Source organism: Lolium perenne, chromosome 3, assembly GCF_019359855.2.
Source record: "Lolium perenne isolate Kyuss_39 chromosome 3, Kyuss_2.0, whole genome shotgun sequence".
Classification (NCBI taxonomy): Eukaryota; Viridiplantae; Streptophyta; class Magnoliopsida; order Poales; family Poaceae; genus Lolium; species Lolium perenne.
Window position 1 is genome coordinate 316,164,044 of NC_067246.2, and position 19,766 is coordinate 316,183,809.

Genomic DNA, 19,766 nt, shown 5'->3' on the forward strand with positions numbered 1-19,766 from the left:
TTGAGTTCTGTTTTGGAAAGCATAAAAGAGTTAAATTCAATGCTTCCGTTCATACCACCAAAGGGATATTAGATTATGTGCATGCTGATGTGTGGGGACCTTCCCGCAAGACTTCTCTTGGTGGTGCAAATTACATGCTTACTATCATAGATGATTACTCCAGAAAAGTGTGGCCTTTCTTTCTGAAACATAAATCTGATGTGTTTGATGCTTTTAGAAAGTGGAAAGTTATGGTAGAGAAGCAAACAGAAAAGAAAGTTAAATTGCTTCGTACTGACAATGGCATGGAGTTTTGTTCTGCTGTTTTCAATGATTATTGCAGCGACGAAGGCATTGTCAGGCACCACACCATCCCATACACTCCTCAACAGAATGGTGTGGCGGAGAGGATGAACAGAACCATCATCTCCAAGGCTCGCTGCATGTTATCTAATGCTGGTATGCATAGACGTTTCTGGGCTGAAGCAGCCTCCACTGCTTGTTACTTGATAAACAGGTCACCTTGCATTCCGCTTGATAAGAAAACTCCTATTGAGGTATGGTCTGGTTCACCTGCTGATTATTCACAGTTGAGAGTTTTCGGTTGCACTGCTTATGCTCATGTTGATAATGGAAAGCTAGAGCCCAGGGCTGTTAAGTGTGTGTTTCTTGGTTATGGTTCAGGAGTTAAGGCATATAAGTTATGGAATCCTGAAACTAAGAAAGTTTTGCATAGCAGGAATGTAGTCTTTAATGAGGCTATCATGTTTTATAAGAGTTCATCTACAGATGTTATTGATGCTGTTGATTTTTCTGATAATTCTGATGATGAACAACAGAGGATTAGCGTGCAGGTGGAGCACGTGGAGGAGAAACAAAATGATGTTGCTGAAAATGACACTCTTGTTCAGCACTCACCACCTGTTTTGCAGCAAATAAATAGTTCCATTGCTGCTGATAGACCGAGGCGTAACAAAGGTCCACGTCCTCGTTTAATTGAAGAATGTAATCTTGTTCATCATGCTTTGAGTTGTGCTGAACAGGTGGAGCATGATACTGAACCTGCTACATATACTGAGGCCGTTGCATCCGTTGACCACGTGAAGTGGATTTCTGCTATGCAAGAGGAGATGCAATCGCTTGACAAGAATGGCACATGGGATATTGTGCCCTTGCCTAAACAAAAGAAGGTTGTCCGCTGTAAGTGGATATTTAAAAGAAAGGAAGGTTTGTCTCCTAATGAGCCTCCGAGGTTTAAGGCAAGGTTAGTAGCAAAAGGTTTCAGCCAAATTCCAGGTATTGATTATAATGATGTATTCTCTCCGGTTGTGAAGCATAGTTCCATTCGTGCATTCTCTGGTATTGTGGCTATGCGTGATCTTGAGCTTTAGCAGCTAGATGTAAAGACTGCTTTTCTGCATGGTGAACTTGAGGAGGAGATATACATGGACCAACCTGAAGGTTTTGTTGTGCCTGGTAAGGAGGATCTTGTTTGCAAGTTGAAGAGGTCCCTTTATGGTTTGAAACAGTCTCCAAGACAGTGGTACAAAAGGTTTGATTCATTTATGCTTGCACATGAGTTTAAGAGATCTAAGTATGATAGTTGTGTTTATATCAAGTTTGTTAATGGATCACCAATATACTTGCTGTTATATGTTGATGATATGTTGATTGCTGCCAAGAGCAAGAAAGAGATCACTACTTTAAAGTCACAGTTAAGTAGTGAGTTTGAGATGAAGGATCTTGGTGCTGCTAAGAAAATACTAGGTATGGAAATTACAAGAGACAGAAGATCTAGTGTGTTATTTCTTAGTCAGCATAATTACATTCAGAAAGTTCTTCATCGTTTTAATATGCATGATGCAAAGTCTGTTAGTACACCAATTGCTTCTTACTTCAAATTGTCAGCATTGCAATGTCCTAGTACTGATGAAGATATTGAGTACATGTCTCGAGTTCCATATTCTAGTGCTGTTGGTTCCTTGATGTATGCCATGGTTTGTTCTCGTCCTGATTTATCCTATGCTATAAGTTTGGTCAGTCGATACCTTGCTGATCCTGGTAAAGAACATTGGAAAGCTGTTCAGTGGATTTTCAGGTACCTTCGTGGCACATCCAAAGCTTGCTTGAAGTTTGGCAAGACCGGTGAGGGACTCGTTGGCTATGTGGATTCAGATTTTGCTGCCTATTTGGATAAGAGAAGATCCCTCACAGGTTATGTGTTCACTGTTGGTGGATGTGCTGTGAGTTGGAAGGCAACGTTACAATCTGTTGTTGCCCAATCTACAACCGAAGCAGAATATATAGCAATTAATGAAGCTGGCAAAGAGTCTGTTTGGTTGAAAGGTTTGTATGCTGAGTTTTGTGGAGATGATTCTTGCATTAACTTGTTTTCTGACAGTCAAAGTGCAATATACCTTACTAAAGATCAAATGTTCCACGAGAGGACAAAGCACATTGATATCAAGTACCATTATATTCGCGACATTGTTGCTCAAGGTAAACTGAAGGTATACAAGATAAGTACTCATGATAATCCTGCTGATATAATGACAAAGCCAGTTCCTGTTTCCAAGTTTGAGCTTTGCTCGAGCTTGGTTGGTATAACTGTTTAGCCCAAGTGGCTGTTGGCGTCAGCAAGTGTTTTTCTTTTGTTGTTCAGGAGATTGTTGAAGTTCATGCTACAAGATGGAATTTGTCTCAAGGTGGAGTTTGTTGTATTGTGATCCAAATTCATATACTAAAGGGAGGCTAACTTCTGACGAGCGGAGCGAGGCCCGTCGCCGGAGGCTTGGCCCCGCGGTACGGTACGGATCGTTGGCACCGCCTATATATACATCTTGTAAGCCGTCGGCTAGGGTTTATCAGATTATAAGATAACCCACGGCGTTTGTAAACACCTCCGGATATAGTGAAGTTTTATTTGGCGCCGTGGTTTTTTCCCCTTCTGTGTTGGAAGGGGTTTTCCACGTTAAATCTTGTGTCCCCTGCGTGTGTTCTTGTTTCGTTCTTCGTTATTTGCTTGTCGCTTTTATAACAAGCACTACTATTCACCTCGTTCTGGCTACAGCAGAAACCTCATTTTTTTCGGAAAGTGCCAGAATTTTACTTTAATTAGTGCAAAATAAAATGAGGCCAACCGCTGCCGTGCTTTCTCTGGGAAATCGGCAAGATTATTGTTCACCGGTGCACATCGACGAGTTGAACGACGAACCGCCCGCCAGTTCACAGAAAGAGACGGTGAGTAGATCGGAGAAGAAGGTGGTCAGGGCCATCCGGCCAGTCCCCGGTGTCGATGGCCATGCGACGGGGGACATCGCCGACGGATGGGATGGTGGTGACGGCCCAAGACGACGCCAGCGTCCGGTGTCAGCCATGAAATGATCAGATTGATGATGATGATGATGTGATCGTCTCCTCTTTTTTCCTTATCTGAATCTTCCTCCCCTCACAAACAGATTCGTCGTGTCTTCACATGATTCGCGAGCCAGGACCGCGAGACCTACGGCCTCCAGTGTCACGCGGACAGATCATGCTGCTCAAGGCGCCATATCTTTAATCATCTGAATCTGCTTCTGCATGCTTCGGGATGAACTTGCATCATCAGGATGCCATTAACTTTGACACGAAATCGTAGCGGCCGACGTGAGCGCGGAGTGCAGAGTTCGCAAAAACTTGCTGGCAGGACGTAGAGCAAGTCCGCGATTAGGCATTTAATCTCTGATCGTCTGCTGCCGGAGAGCTGAGTCGTGTCATCCACTCATTCAGCGACAAAGTTATCCGTTAGAATTGGCTAGCTACCAAATGTATAGTACTGCATGTGCATGAGCAGTCCGAACTCCCAAGCAAGTTGAACGAGCGTGAATGGATAAATAGAGGCCGAGCTACATCTAACTTTTTATTTTTTAAAAATCGAAAATCATATTTTGAAGTTTTAAAAAAATTTAAAAAATCCTAGATGTAGTCAATGATGGAATCTACAAACATGCAAAATCTGAATGTGAAATTCTTATTACTTTAGGCTACAAAAAATGACAAATATGTGGAAGAATAGTGAATAGTGCACAAAACTATAAAACCTGTCAGATTTTATCATTTATGTGTAGTCTACAATACAAAAAATTTCACATTGAGATTTTACACGTTTGTAAATTTCTTCATTGTCCACATCCAAGATTTTTTTAGATTTTTTTAAAACTTAAAACTATGATTCCAAATTTTAAAAAATAAAAAGCTACATGTAGCTCGGCATCCGTTTGCAGTTTTTGAAGCGTCCATGACCTAGTATGACATGAAACCTATCAGAAGCAACAAAAAATTGGTTAAGGTTTTGTCGTGCAATTAACAGGAATGATAGCTCTAGGTGGGGGTTGATAAACATTACATTGTATAGATTGTATGTATATACGTAGGCATGTATTTGTACCCTGTACTACTATATATGAGAGAGGCTAGCCCTATTGGGCTATCCAATACCCTACCAATACTTTTGTCATGGTATCAGAGCCAAGTTCAAACCCCGGCTAACGCACTATTTATTCAACTATGAATAGTTGCAGGCCCCGATTACCCACGTCTAGTGTCTTCCCGTTTGTCCAGCCTAGACGTGACGGGAAGTGTTAAAATATATAGCCTAGCCCTTTCCAACAGTTCGAACTTTTAGAAAACTTGGCTAGTGCAGCAATCTAATATGGTATCATAGCGTATACTTCGTTATCAACTTCTACATGCCCCTTGGAGTTCTCATTGGTCCGCTACTGCTGAGTTGATTTGGATACATGCTTTGCTTGGTGAACTTGGAGTTTCTCAACGTCAGTCACCCATACTGTGGTGTCACAATATTGGAGCAACGTTTCTTTCTGCCAACCCGATGTTTCATGCATGTACCAAACATATAGAGGTTGATTTTCACTTTGTCAGAGAACGGGTTGCTCAGAAGTTGCTTTAGATACGTTTCATCTCCTCCAAGGATCAGTTAGCTGACATATTCACCAAACCCCTTCCGTTACCATAGTTTACGTTGTGTAAGTGCAAGTACATGGCACAATTGAGATTGAGGGAGGGTGATAAACATTACATTGTATAGATTGTATGTGTATACATATGCATGTATTTATACCCTGTACTAATATATATATATATATATATATATATATATATATATATATATATATATATATATATATATATATATATATATATATATATATATATATGGAAAATAGTGGGCTACCATGGGGTGTAGCTATGCACCATCATCTAACCATTCATCATCTCTATAGGGTATTTTCAACCGTAGATGTACTTGACACCGTTACGGTCATCCGTTAGGCACTTTTCATCTCTCCACCGTAGGTGTTTGCCTTTTTCTCTCCGCCGTGGACCACCTGCGTGTCGTCCTCTCTTTCCTCCCCCCCCCGCCGCAGCACTTTCGCCTGATCCAGAAGCCTCACCATGATTCGAACAGACTGCTGCCGTCCCCAGTCCCAGTCCTCCGTCGTCCGCGTCCTGCGCCGCACGCGCCTCAAGCACCGTCGCTATTGCCCAGCCCACCGGCGCCGCCTGTAAATCCATGCCCGACGCCTCGACCTCTCAGATTCCTCACCACCGGCGGGTCCTAGCCCCGTCCAGGCGCGGCAGCGGTGGATGCAACGCGCTGCGGCAGAGATTTTCCTTGGGCCGAGCTGCGGTAGGCTGACGCGGTGGTTGACCGCGTGCCTCGTCTCCAACCTCAAGCTGTGCGGTTGCGCTGCGGGTCTACCTGCTCTGGCTTGGCCCTCTCCCTACGGTAATCCTCCTCTGCTCTTACCGGGAGGAGCACCAGGCGGTATTAAAGGTAGGCTCGAGCGGTTCTCCAGGCCAGCTCCGCGCGCCGGCCGATTTTCCCCGTGCGCCCCGGCCAGCGATTTCCACCACGGATGCCCGTGCCGCTTATTCCGCGCGGCGGTGGAGATTGAGGACAGCATCGCGCGCCGTAGAGGAGGAGCAGGGCCGGCAACCAGTCCCTCGGCCGGATGAGTTCTGGGCTGCCAGGGCCACTCCACGCGGTGGCTGGGCGCGGGGATGGTTGTGTTGGTGGTCAACGGTGCGTTAGCGTGGCTGGAGCACGAGTGCCCGCCCTGTCCCTCCATGGGTAGTCTGCTTCCTTTCCCGGCCACCCCGTGCGCCATGCCTCCGACCGTCCAGCGCCGCCCCGCACGTGTAGTCTGCTCCGATGCGGTCGGCCGCCGGGATGGTTGGGTTGTAGCCGCGCATGACGCGCACGGCACGGCTGGGGTTCATGGCGGCGGCGGAGCGAGCCAACACTGGTTGACATGGAGAGGGCCGTGCTTAAGAACGCAGCGGAGAGAATCGCGACGGCCAGCTTCGGCATCAAATTGGGTCTTTTCTTATCGATCTGCACTTGTTTCTCCTCTTTAATTTCTGGTGGATTTGCTTCACCGTCTGAGGGAATCAGGCCCTTGTTGATTTTTCTTGTACATGGTGTTCTCCCGATCTAGATTCAGTTTGCTAATTGAATTCCTGGCGGAAGTGTGTTTCCGATTCAGTGGTACGAGTGAGCTGCCTCATTCTCTCTCTTCCTAAAATTCTTATTGCTCTCTCATGGAAATGCATAATTTGTCTGTGCTCAAGAAAAACCAGTTCATCCATATGGTGATTAACTTTTGGTTATTCCTTGATTAGTGCTCTTGGTATTATTCGATCAAATTTCATCTTGGTTTAGCTGTCCCTTTTTTATTTGCTGCCTCTCTGGTCGCCAGAAACTCAACTAGTACTGGCTCGTTCCGCAGGCGCACTGGCCGGCCAAGCGATGTCAAGGCGCGAGCAGCCATGGACATGGGGATGGCGAAGCCTGCTGCCGCCCAATGACAGATTGCAGAGGCGATGGCGGCAGCTGACAGCTTGCGGCGGCGGCGGACGGAGGGCGGCTCGGGACGGCGACGGCTGACGTCTTGGGACGGTGGCCGGCGTGCGACGGAAGCGAGAGGACAGCTTGCGGCAGCGACCAGCCACAACTACAGCGGACGACTAGCCAAACAAAGGATTTCAACCGGAATCAACCACGTTATTAGATTAAGGAGCGACAGAAACAAACATGATTTAATGGAATCATTTAACAGCGCTATCAGGTTATTAGCTAAAACAGGTGGCACAGTGCTTTTTTCTGTCGACATGAACGGCCCACGGTGTTTATTTTTGTTAATAGGTGTCGGTTAATAACTTAAGATGCCCTTAATTTTTTTTTTTCAGTTTTTTGTCTACTTGGAACGGGCACGGTGCGGTGGTACCGTCGGTTTCTTTTTTCTTATTTTTTTCTGAACTTGGAACAGCAAGGTGCGGTGGTCAGCCGCAATGCTTTTTTTTTCTAATTTGACAACATTTACACGGCACGGTTACCTTTTTGAAGTTTTGAATGAGCACGGCAACTTCTTTTCATAGTTTTTGCATGGTGCGGCTCTTCGCCCGAACGGACACTACTAACAGATTCTAACGGAAGCACATATCATAAAACCACATCCAACGGTTCTAAGCCTATGCGTAGCTACCACCCAATATATATATATATATATATATATATATATATATATATATATATATATAAGACTATATATATAAGAGAAAGGCTAGCCCTATTGGGCTATCTAATACCCTACCAATACTTTTGTCAGGGGTATTGCGCACTCGACATTGCAGAGTAGAGGAGGAGAAAAACTAGATCTAACTTGACTTGGGCCGGCTGCAACCTATGGTTGCGAGGTCTTGGGGAACTGCTGAGCAGCCCAGCAGTATGATACGACTCACATTCACATCTAACTGAGGCCAAAAGAAGATATATTGGCATTTTAAATTTTCAGCCCGCAGCTTTTTTTTGAGGAAAAGCCACCACCGCAAACTTTATTAATTATGTCTCTCAAAGGCATTGCCATGACTACAGCAAGGCGGATAGTTGAGGAATATCATTTGTTTCAGTTTCTTTTAAAGAAAAATGATTAGGTGCTGGTACCCCAAACAAATTCTTATAGTATTCAGTGATATAAACCTTTAAGTTTTCTTGACCAATAATTGTGTCCTCATCTTACTCAACCTATTCTTTTCACATTCTTATTTTCACCTCCTCATCGTACAGTATCAAACCCCCCTTCCCCCCCCCCCCCCCCCCCCAAGCATGGGTAAGAAAGTGTCTCCAGAAACATTTTTTTTGCGAGTAGACAAGCTCAGCAAGAACTTGTTGCTATGCTTTCCATACAGCACAACTAGGGATCACTCCAATTATCACATTTTGATGAAAGTTGAAAGTTGACACAAAGTTCACCCGTTACAATGTTCTTGACATGCAGCTTAGAAGAATTGACGCCCACTAGAATACCCCCTCCCTTGGATAGGTGATTTAAAAAATGGGTCGAGAAGTATGATCTCCCTGTCTCCGAGATAGCAAAGAAATCAAGCTTATTATGTTTCTTGATGGTTTCATGAATGAAAGAATATTTTTCCGTGCCCCCAAAGCCCTCACTATTCAAAAATCTATAGTTCATGTAGAGTAAATGTTTTTAGTCTAGTGCTTCTACAAACCACATAGCACTCTTTTACCCTTTTTTCTATAAGTATGTCTCGGTTTTTACTCCTTCAATGGTATGGTCCTTTAACCTCTTTGTTCTTCCATCTCTAGGTCAGCACTAAGGTCAGAAGTTTATTTTTTGTCGAAATAGGTAAGCACCACCTCCAGCCATTGTCTGCTAGAAAAATGATTCCCTTGGCAGGTAGAATAGCGCCACATGTTGCCATCGCCCAATCTGGGGGACCCAGATCTAGGGTTTCCTCCCGGAGCAACTTGAGCGAGAAAAACGGAGGTTACAAGAATGATGCTTTCAACAAGGTAGCGACAAACAGGCGCCGCCATCCATCCGCCGTGACCGAAGTCGGGGCTAGTTTTTGCCGGCAGCCATGCCTCACCGTCGGAGACCTACCAAACTAGCCACAAAACTAGAACTCCTTCGGCGAAAGAGGAAACCACCATCGCCATGCCTAAAGCAGATGCTCCAGACGACGCCCTCATGAAGCGGGAAGAGCCCCAGGTGAGCACCGGATGCTGCCGACCGCGGCCACCACGTGGATCACTAATTGCGTGGTGTGCTGGCGGTGGCACGGGTCCGATCTGGGCCCCACAGGACCATGGTCGTGAAGTGCAGCGCCAATGCGTACGGAGTAGCGCAGTGAAGGCCTTGGTTGATCGATCAGGAGCCCACCTGTGCAGCGACGACTGGAGCCCGACTGTGCGACATATAGCTTGCCTCCTGCTCCACAACCTGCCTGGATCATCTTCTTCTCTACAGCCGACTGGTGGAATGGGGGCTACCGGATCGGCATGAAGAAAGGTCATTGACCCCGCTGATCTATGAGTACCAAGTCATCAATCTGGTTTGTATCGTCCTCCTCGATCTGGCCGATGATTTCCGGTCTTCCTTTCGGAAATCTACGCTGATTTCCATGGTATTGACAGAAGTGAAGATTGTCATGGTGGATATGATCGGAGATCTATGTGGCAGAGAGGTGTATTGGTTGCGATGAAGACTTGCGATACATGTTTCTCCTGTGTGTTGGGTGTTTTTTTTTTGAAACCTCTGTGTGTTGGGTGTTGATGGCTTGCAGTAGTGGCCTTGGCAAGAGGAGCGGCAACATAGGTTGACTGCAATATTGGTGGTGCTTACCGGGTATTGACTATCAAATCGTTATTTACAGGGTGAAAGCTCAAGGTATGGTCTGTATTGGTTGTACTTGGCAGTGCCCTTGCTGAAGGCAATGTTTTGGAAACTCGGCCTTTCTCGAGGTGAAATCTATAGATATTCAATCAGGTGATGACAATGCTCGTGCATTAATTCCTTTTTGGAGGCGTTGTTTGTGAAAAATCTCTTTCCTGCCCGGATGTTATCTTTGGTGATGGTTAGAGTGTCACTTATGTGAGTGTTTAGTTTTTCATTTCTCCTTTTGTTTTTTTTCTTTGTGTGCATCTTTGATGTCTTTTGATATCTTGGTGGATAGGGTGAGTGTAATTGGCATCTTTGCGGTATTAATGTATTTTCTTTATCGAAAAAATATGTATTGTATGTAGCAAAAAAAAAATAGAGAGGAGCATAATTCTACAGCAAGAAAAGCCAAATCCAACAATATTAGGCGCGGCAAAGCGCCCGTAGGACCCGTTATTAGAACAAGGCAATCCATATGCATCGACATAATTTACTCTTTTCATGATGCCTTGATAAGCTATGTGATCTTCTTCACGCTCGGCCTATCCATTATGCCAGAGATCCATGACTTCACATGAGGATATCTACTTAGCACCGGTGCGTGAGGTGTAGCCAACAGGTAGTGTAGCATAGGTGAATGGCTTAGATCTGCCAGGCTGATGAAATCTCCAGCCAAATACTTGAATTTAGACAGACGTGCCTCGTAAACTTGGAAGACATCCTTCAGTTTCTCCAGACTCTCCTCCACAATCTTGTGGTCAGTTGTGCCTCCCATGAAGATAGGCACAATGAAGCATTGGAACGCGATTACTGACATGATTGGGTCAAACTTTTGGGACTCCACGTCGAGCCAAACGTCGACCATTGTAGATTCTGTGACGCTGCTTTCTTTGAGCAAGTCAGATGCGTGTTTGCGAAGCACATACTTGGAAATTGCACGCGACTCTGTTAAGATAAGAAACAGACCGTTGATTTTTTTCGAACAATTATTTTTGGGACCAATTTGCCATGAAATTAATTGATGAAGATCGCTGATTGTTACTCACCGAAAAGAACCAGATCGCCATCCTCGAACGCTGGGACCTGACCGAAGGGCTACAACAAACCAATACATGGAGACGTTGATCTGGAAACATGTTATCTCGGACGCGCAAGGTGAAACAGAGATTTGATTACTACGCTAGATAGAAGAAAGAAGTGGCGGCTGCAGACATACGTTGCGGGCGACATGCGCGGGGCTCTTCTGCTCGCCGGCGGGGATGTGGACGTGCACCAGCTCGTACTCGGCGCCGACCTCCTCCAAGCATATCAGCACCCGAGCCACGCAAGTCGACTTCGCCGGCCCGAACACCTTCACCGGCGACATCGGCGGATCGGTCTCTGCCCCCTTTGCTGGCTGAAGGATGAACAGGCGTGGGAAGAAGGATGCAGGAGGTGAGTGCGTGCGAGTTTAGTCTTCTAGTGAGCAGGCAAATCAGGAGAGAGCACGCCAGGAAATTAAGCAGCTTTGACTCGAGCCACTTGTTGTAGCTGAAAAGTTGGACGCGGTGGCCGTTCTACCTACTGTTGTGGAAAGTTCAGGCAGGTTAACTGTTATGGATAGAACCACATTACATGATTGATGAAAGGACGCGTGGAGAGGATGAGGCGTGAGGTGTCCCTGGCCGGCAGCAGTGCTCCTCAGTCGACGATGGTTCCGGTGACGACGTGTTGTGCTGGATGACGGAGCTCCGTGTGGTGTGGCGACGACGACGCGACTGCTTGGTTGTAGGTGTTGAAATATTGGGCCCACTTTTAGTGGCCCAAATTAGATTTCAGTTTTCCTATAAATCTCAAAGCCCACATAGTGGCAGCCTTGTGAGTTTGAGCCCAAGTTGGTGGCAGCTCACTAGGGAGTGGCAAGAGGTGGGAAGTTTAGTCCCACATGGAAAGTTGGGAGGAAGTTAGACCACCTTATAAGGTGGGGTGTTCCACCACTAGTAAGTGAGTGAGAATAGGAGTGCTACACGCGCGCTCCTCCTCCTCCTCGCTCGCTCGTCTCGACTCGACACGTCACGACGCGCGCCGCGCTCGTGGTGAGTGGATTGAGCCTCGAGCCGAGACTTTCCTTAATCCAATACACGAGTTAGGGTTTCCACCTCTCTCTCTTGCGCCGCCATCATAGCCTACTCCATCCCGCGAGCCGACGTGCATCGGCGAACGGGAGAGCAGGTCTCCGGAACCACTCGTCCTTGCGATCCTGTACGGGAGAGGGCGAATTAGGTTTTTGGGAAGCGCTCTGCGCGACTGCTCAAGCTCTTCATCACGGGTCGCCTTCCGTCCAAGTCGGGCGGTGCTGCCTACCGTCGTCTTCAACGCCATCTACTTCGATCCGTCGTTCCTGTCGTCAACAACGTTGTCATCAACAACGTTACTGCTGCGACATCATCTGCTACACCTCCACCGCCACCTCCACCAGATCGGTACGTGCGACATATCTCGATCTGTTTAGCGATGGATGTTGTACTTTGTTCTTTCTGCTACTGTTCATGTTGATCACTACATCTAGTATGTTTGAGTTTCACATGTTAGTAGTTACTGTCGTCATGCTTAATATTCTGGAATTAATCATGGAAATTGTGCCTAATTATCCAACAATCCAAAAACCTAATTGTAGGCAATTTCCTGAGTTAACAATGGCTGGTTTTGCTGATGCACTGAGACCGGATAAGTTTACCGGTGTGCACTTTAAGAGGTGGCAAGTTAAGGCCACGCTCTGGCTTACTCATCTGAAAGTGTTCGAAGTTAGTGATGGTTTACCTGAAGGAACTATATCTGACCAAGATCAGAACAAGTTCAAGGAAAACAATACTCTCTTCGTCGGATGCGTTCTGAGTATTCTTGCTGATCGTCTGTGTGATGTGTACATGCACATAACAGACGGTAAAGAGCTCTGGGATGCACTGAATGCTAAATTCGGTGCAACCGATGCAGCGATGAACTCGTATATCATGGAGAGCTTCCATGACATCAGGATGGTTAATAACCGTTCTGTAGTCGAACAAGCTCATGAGATACAGTGCATTGCGAAAGAGCTCGAACTCCTTAAGTGTGCCTTACCTGACAAGTTTGTGGCTGGATGCATCATCGCTAAGTTGCCTCCTTCATGGAGGAACTTTGCCACAACTCTCAAACACAAGAGACAGGAGATATCAGTTGAAAATCTGATAGCGTCTCTTGATGTTGAGGAGAAAGCTCGGGCTAAGGATAATACTGAGAAAGGAGAGGGTCAGTCTAACGCCAACATGGTGCAGAAGAAACCCTACAGCAAGAACAAAGGGAATAACAAGCCCGTCTTCAATAAGCCTATGAAGACTACAACCTTCAAGAAGAAGAAGATGATAAACAAAGCAGATCTGAGCTGCTTTACCTGTGGAGAGGCTGGCCACTTTTCTAAGGATTTGTCCGAGAGGGCAGACCGTAAGAAAAAGGCGAGGCAAGTCAACACTGTGACCGCTAGCAATGCTGATGGGTACGGTAATCTCTTTACTGTTCTTTCGGTATTTCAATCTCCATGTTGGTGGATTGATACGGGTGCTAATGTTCATGTGTGTGCTGACATATCCATGTTCACTTCTTACCAGGTCGCCCGGGATTCTTCTGTCTTGATGGGGAATGGGTCACATGCTTCTGTTCGTGGTGTTGGCACGGTAGATCTGAAGTTCACTTCGGGGAAGATCGTGCAGCTGAGGAACGTGCAGCATGTCCCTACTATGAACAAGAATCTCGTTAGCGGCTCCCTTCTATGCAGAGATGGGTTTAAGGTTGTTTTAGAGTCGAATAAAGTGGTTGTTTCCAAGTTTGGACAATTTATTGGTAAAGGCTATGAGTGCGGAGGCTTGTTCCGTTTTTCGCTTTCTGATTTCAGTAATAAGTCTGTGAACCATATATGTGGCAATGTTAGTGATGATACCAGTGTTTGGCATTCTCGTTTATGTCACATTAATTTTGGTTTAATGTCTCGGCTATCCAGTTTAAGTTTAATTCCGAATTTCACCATTGCCAAAGGTTCTAAGTGCCATAGTTGTGTGCAATCAAAGCAACCTCGGAAGCCTCACAAGGCGGCCGAGGAGAGAAACCTGGCACCTCTAGAACTCATACATTCTGATCTATGCGAGATGAATGGTGTGTTGACAAAAGGTGGAAAGAGATATTTCATGACATTGATTGATGATGCGACTAGATTTTGCTATGTTTATTTGTTGCGAACTAAAGATGAAGCTTTAGACTACTTTAAAATTTATAAGGCTGAAGTTGAAAATCAACTAGAGAGAAAGATCAAGCGTCTTAGGTCGGATCGTGGTGGCGAATATTTTCCTAAAATCTTTGATGAATTCTGTGAGGAACATGGCATTATTCATGAGAGGACGCCTCCCTATTCACCCCAATCAAACGGGGTTGCCGAGAGGAAAACCGCACGCCGATCGACTTGGTGAATTCCATGTTAGCCACCGCTGGTTTATCAAAGGCATGGTGGGGGAGGCTTTGTTGACTTCATGTCATGTCCTGAATAGAGTTCCTAACAAGAATAAAGATAAAACCCTTACGAGGAGTGGGCTGGGAGAAAACCATCACTTTCGTATTTGCGCACATGGGGATGTTTGGCGAAAGTCAATATTCCAATTACTAAGAAGCGCAAACTTGGACCAAAGACAGTGGATTGTATCTTTCTAGGTTATGCTCCGTGGAGTGTAGGATATAGATTTTTAGTAGTTCAATCCGAGGTACACGATATGCATGTTGATACTATTATGGAATCTCGTGATGCAACATTTTTTGAGAATATGTTTCCTATGAAAGATATGCATAGCATTGCTAGAATTTCTCATCGAGATAATTCTGAGTCCAAGACATCTAATGAGTATTCTGAACAATCACATGAGAATGTTACTGAGAAGGATGACAATGAAGCTCCTAAACGGAGCAAGAGACGAAGGATTGAAAAATCCTTTGGTGATGATTTCATTGTGTACCTTGTGGATGATACTCCCACGTCCATTGCAGAGGCATATGCATCTCCAGATGCAGATGATCGGAAAGAAGCTGTCCATAATGAGATGGACTCGATTCTTTCTAATGGAACTTGGGAGTTGTCGTAACGACCCCATGGATGCAAGCCAGAGGCTGCAAATGGGTGTTCAAGAAGAAGCTAAGACCTGATGGTACTATTGAAAAGTACAAGGCACGGCTTGTAGCGAAAGGCTACACACAGAGAGAAGGCGAAGATTACTTCGACACCTATTCACCTGTCGCTAGACTTACCACCATTCGAGTACTACTATCCATGGCTGCCTCCTATGGTCTTATCGTTCATCAAATGGACGTAAAGACAGCTTTCCTTAATGGAGAGTTGGAAGAGGAAATCTATATGGATCAGCACGATGGGTTTGTAGTAAAAGGTGAAGAAAGAAAGGTGTGCAAGTTGCTGAAATCTTTATATGGCCTAAAACAAGCACCTAAGCAATGGCATGAGAAGTTTGACAGAACTTTAACTTCTCGTAGGCTTTGTTGTCAATGAGGTCGACAAGTGCGTTTACTATCGCCATGGTGGGGGCGAAGGTGTTATACTATGTTTGTATGTGGATGATATTCTGATCTTTGGTACAAACATGAAAGTAATACACGAGGTCAAGTCTTTCTTGTCAAAGAGCTTTGATATGAAAGATCCGGGAGAAGCTGATGTGATTACGAACATCAAGCTGATTAAGAACGAGAGTGGGATTACTCTAACGCAATCCCATTATGTTGAGAAGATTTTGAGCCGGTTCGGCTATATTGATAGCAAGCCTTCTTCAACACCTTATGATCCCGGTGTGACACTACGCAAGAACCGGAGGATTGCCATAGATCAATTGAGATATTCTCGGATCGTTGGCTCACTCATGTACTTAGCGAGCGCGACTAGACCCGACATCTCTTTTGCTGTTAGCAAGTTGAGTAGGTTCATGTCAAACCCGGTACCGATCATTGGCATGCACTTGATAGGGTCATGCGCTACCTATGTGGTACAATGAGTTATGGGATTCACTATTCAGGACACCCAGTGTGCTTGAAGGATATAGTGATTCAAATTGGATCTCGAGATGTAGCTGATCTCGTACGCCACAAGTGGGTATGTATTTACCTTTGGAGGTGGCGCAGTTGTCATGGAGATCTTGTAAGCAAACCATATTGACGAGGTCAACTATGGAAGCAGAACTTATCGCTTTAGACACAACCACCGTTGAATCGTAATGGTTGCGTGATCTCTTGATGGACTTGCCCGTGGTTGAAAAACCTGTTCCGGCAATCCTTTTGAATTGTGACAATCAAACCGTAATTGTCAAAGTGAACAATTCTAAGGATAACGCGAAGTCATCAAGACACGTCAAGAGACGTTTGAAGTCTCACAGAAATTGCGAAACTCCGGAGTAATAATCGTTACATATATTCAAACAGACAAAAACTCGGCAGATCCCTTTACAAAGGGACTATCACGTAATGTGATAGAAAGTGCATCGAGGGAGATGGGTTTGAGACCCGTTGATGTTACGCCATAGTGGTAACCCAACCTTTGTGATCGGAGATCCCGTGAATTAGGACCTGGGAAGAACAAACTAGTGGTTTAATTGAGGAGAGTATTATGTAACCCTCTCTATGTGAAGATGCACAACTCTCAGTTGCTGTAAGGCAGGTTGGCAACAAGCCTTAATGTGTTTATGTTGGCTATTTTAGCAAAGATGTTGTCCTACCGAGCATTCTTGAAATAACACACCTATATGAGTCCGATTGTTAAACGTCGCAATCTATGAGATTTGGGTGATCTCTAGTAAACTCATGAAGAGACCATGAAGTATGACGCATATGCTTCACCCGCGGGGTAGGCTACTGGCAGCCATGTACTGGTCATGACTTTGAGTGAAACCCTGTTCACGCAAAACTTGCAATTCAAGGCTTAGTCCATTGTTCAAGTGTGAGTGGATGTAGCTTAAGGTTCTAGGCGGAAGTTCAACTTAACAGTCTCCGCTGAAACACTGGTATATAAACAAGCAGTGAGTATTGGTAAATCTCTAAATGGGGATTTGAGATCTGGTGGGGGATTGTTGAAATATTGGGCCCACTTTTAGTGGCCCAAATTAGATTTCAGTTTTCCTATAAATCTCAAAGCCCACATAGTGGCAGCCTTGTGAGTTTGAGCCCAAGTTGGTGGCAGCTCACTAGGGAGTGGCAAGAGGTGGGAAGTTTAGTCCCACATGGAAAGTTGGGAGGAAGTTAGACCACCTTATAAGGTGGGGTGTTCCACCACTAGTAAGTGAGTGAGAATAGGAGTGCTACACGCGCGCTCCTCCTCCTCCTCGCTCGCTCGTCTCGACTCGACTCGACTCGACACGTCACGACGCGCGCCGCGCTCGTGGTGAGTGGATTGAGCCTCGAGCCGAGACTTTCCTTACTTTTTGCAGCTCAGGAAAACGAACAGAGTCCTAGACGGACGCGTCGCAGTTAGTCGGTTCGGGTCGCTCCCGGATCGTGGGCTATCTGTAACCGACTCGAAACGTTCGTGCGACGTGGGCGTGGCCCACGCACGTTGCCTAGGGTTTCCCGAGCCTATATAATCTCCTGCCCGGCTACCGCAGAAAAATATCCAATACACGAGTTAGGGTTTCCACCTCTCTCTCTTGCGCCGCCATCATAGCCTACTCCATCCCGCGAGCCGACGTGCATCGGCGAACGGGAGAGCAGGTCTCCGGAACCACTCGTCCTTGCGATCCTGTACGGGAGAGGGCGAATTAGGTTTTTGGGAAGCGCTCTGCGCGACTGCTCAAGCTCTTCATCACGGGTCGCCTTCCGTCCAAGTCGGGCGGTGCTGCCTACCGTCGTCTTCAACGCCATCTACTTCGATCCGTCGTTCCTGTCGTCAACAACGTTGTCATCAACAACGTTACTGCTGCGACATCATCTGCTACACCTCCACCGCCACCTCCACCAGATCGGTACGTGCGACATATCTCGATCTGTTTAGCGATGGATGTTGTACTGTTTGCTCTGCTACTGTTCATGTTGATCACTACATCTAGTATGTTTGAGTTTCACATGTTAGTAGTTACTGTCGTCATGCTTAATATTCTGGAATTAATCATGGAAATTGTGCCTAATTATCCAACAGTAGGATGAAGCGGCGGCTGGTGGTGGCGCTGTCCAACCCAGATCTGGGTCCTTTGGGCGCTATATGGGTCTAGGTGGGCCAGACCTATGCCTTCCTGAGCCATCATCGATGGACGGAGGAGCGGCTCGAGCTGGGGCGGTAGGGACAGTGTTGCGCTTACTGCAGCGCGGCGACGAAAACTTCACGAGCGCACCTTGGGCTCAGCCGGGCCAGAAGGGGATGGTTTGTTTCTATTGCTGCATCCGGACGGTCACCGCCAATGGAGGTGGAGGCAGTTCTCTCTCGCGAGGCCGTTGTTCCACTGTTTCTCATCTCGGTTGGTCCTTCCCATTCCTCTTGGCCAGCCACAGTAAGACGACATACGTGATCGCAAGACCGTGGTAGCATGTGTTGTTGGGCAGCGAGTTTGGTGGAGCACGTCGGCGTGGTTGGTTGAGGGTCGGGAGAAATCCTTGTCGGTTTGGCCAGCCGACGTGGTGACGCCCACGGGCGGCGCCATTCCTTCCTAGAGGGCATCACATGTACCCCCTTTCTCCTCACACCTTCGAGTACCGGGGGAAATCCTAGAACTAATACGGGCAGCAACGTCATCATCGTCGCATTCCTTCTTGAAGGTGTTTCTGGGTACGCGACGCTCCTTAGTGCTAAGTGCATGGTGGGAATTCTTTTTAGGACGCAACGGTGGCAGGTCATCTTCATTTTCGTCGATCCGGCGTTGTTGACATTTCTTTTTTTTTCTCTTTTGTTTGTTTTGTGCTTGCGTATGCTGAGGCCTCTCCAGTTGTACCGTGTGATTGATATATTAATATATTAGTGTGAAAGCCTATTTCTAGGATGATATACGGTACACATTTTTAAGAAACCGGAGTATAGTTAGTAGATTTCCTCATGTAAGTAGCGGATGTAGGATTGAATGGGGGGGGGGGGGGGGGGTGCCAAGCTCAGTCTTCGGGTTTATCTCAACAAGTACTTCCAGAAGTAGTGAATGTTTGTTACCAGGTGTAACAAGATATAGTTGATAAGGATAAAATGTCCTTTCGAATTTGTATGGATTTCTGAAATTGATGATCATGCACTGTTTTATTTGTATAGATATTGTAGAGGGGCATATCCAATCCTCTTTTATCCGCTAGTTCCCTCTCTTTGGTTTAAGAAGATAGAGCAGCTTGGTAGCTCACTAGTTTCAATACTACTCGTCGCAACCAACCCCCTCCCCCTCATACTTCATTTTATCCTAATCTGACAAGTGGGCCAGCCGCATAAGAGCCACATCATGCCGCAACTGAGTTAGCGCCGCGCCAAAAGATATTCGCGCTGGTCAGCAGTTGCCAATTAGCCTACCTACATGTAACAAACGTTGCTAGATATTTTCTTTTCTAGATGCAATTTTGAAAATGTGGTTAAACTCGTAAAATCATATCTTTTAATCTATAACTCCAAATTAAAGTGGTGTATAAAAATTTATTCAAAAAATGTGAAGAATCATAGCAAAAGTTTGAATTTTTGAAGTTTCTCCATGCATAGTGGCAGTCTGACCTTGAATTTTTTTAGGTTTATATGGATACAAACCAAAAAAAAAAATCCTCAAACCTCAGATTTTTCTCTCCTATAAGGCTCTCCTACCTGTGAAGCGTGAAATGGTGGCCATGTGCACCTTGCCCTTGGTAGCCACTTCACAAAAAACCACGCGTTTTGCCTCATTTGGCCATTAATAAGATGAAAAATCTATTTTTGTGGGGTAAATAAAAAAGTTAGTTTGCAATATTGTTTGCCACGGAAATATGAGCATCTCTGCAAAAGATGGGTCAAGGTTTGCAAGTTTTTTATGGATGTTGCACTAATAAAGGTCACTTAGAAAGCCA

At 45.8% G+C, this 19,766-nt stretch overlaps 1 protein-coding gene and 1 long non-coding RNA gene across 3 annotated transcripts; one reads left to right on the forward strand and one right to left on the reverse strand.

Moving 5' to 3' along the window:
* Positions 1-2,914: 2,914 nt before the first annotated feature.
* On the reverse strand, positions 2,915-11,306 carry LOC127345559 (probable glutathione S-transferase GSTF1). 2 transcript variants are annotated; one of them, XM_051372046.2, is made up of 3 exons: positions 10,939-11,306; positions 10,769-10,817; positions 10,111-10,667 (listed from the first exon to the last, which is right to left on the reverse strand). In XM_051372046.2, the coding sequence occupies exons 1-3, from the start codon at positions 11,086-11,088 to the stop codon at positions 10,240-10,242; spliced, it is 627 nt and encodes a 208-aa protein (XP_051228006.1). In that variant the 5' UTR covers positions 11,089-11,306; the 3' UTR covers positions 10,111-10,239. The 2 variants fall into 2 exon arrangements, 1 of the variants encoding a protein (XP_051228006.1); XR_007878751.2 differs by lacking the exon at positions 10,111-10,667 and adding an exon at positions 2,915-4,277 and having other exon boundaries at positions 10,769-11,080.
* LOC127345561 (uncharacterized) lies at positions 5,777-7,227 on the forward strand. The gene is made up of 2 exons (XR_007878752.2): positions 5,777-6,529; positions 6,771-7,227. It is a non-coding gene; the product is annotated as an uncharacterized lncRNA (long non-coding RNA).
* Positions 11,307-19,766: the final 8,460 nt, after the last annotated feature.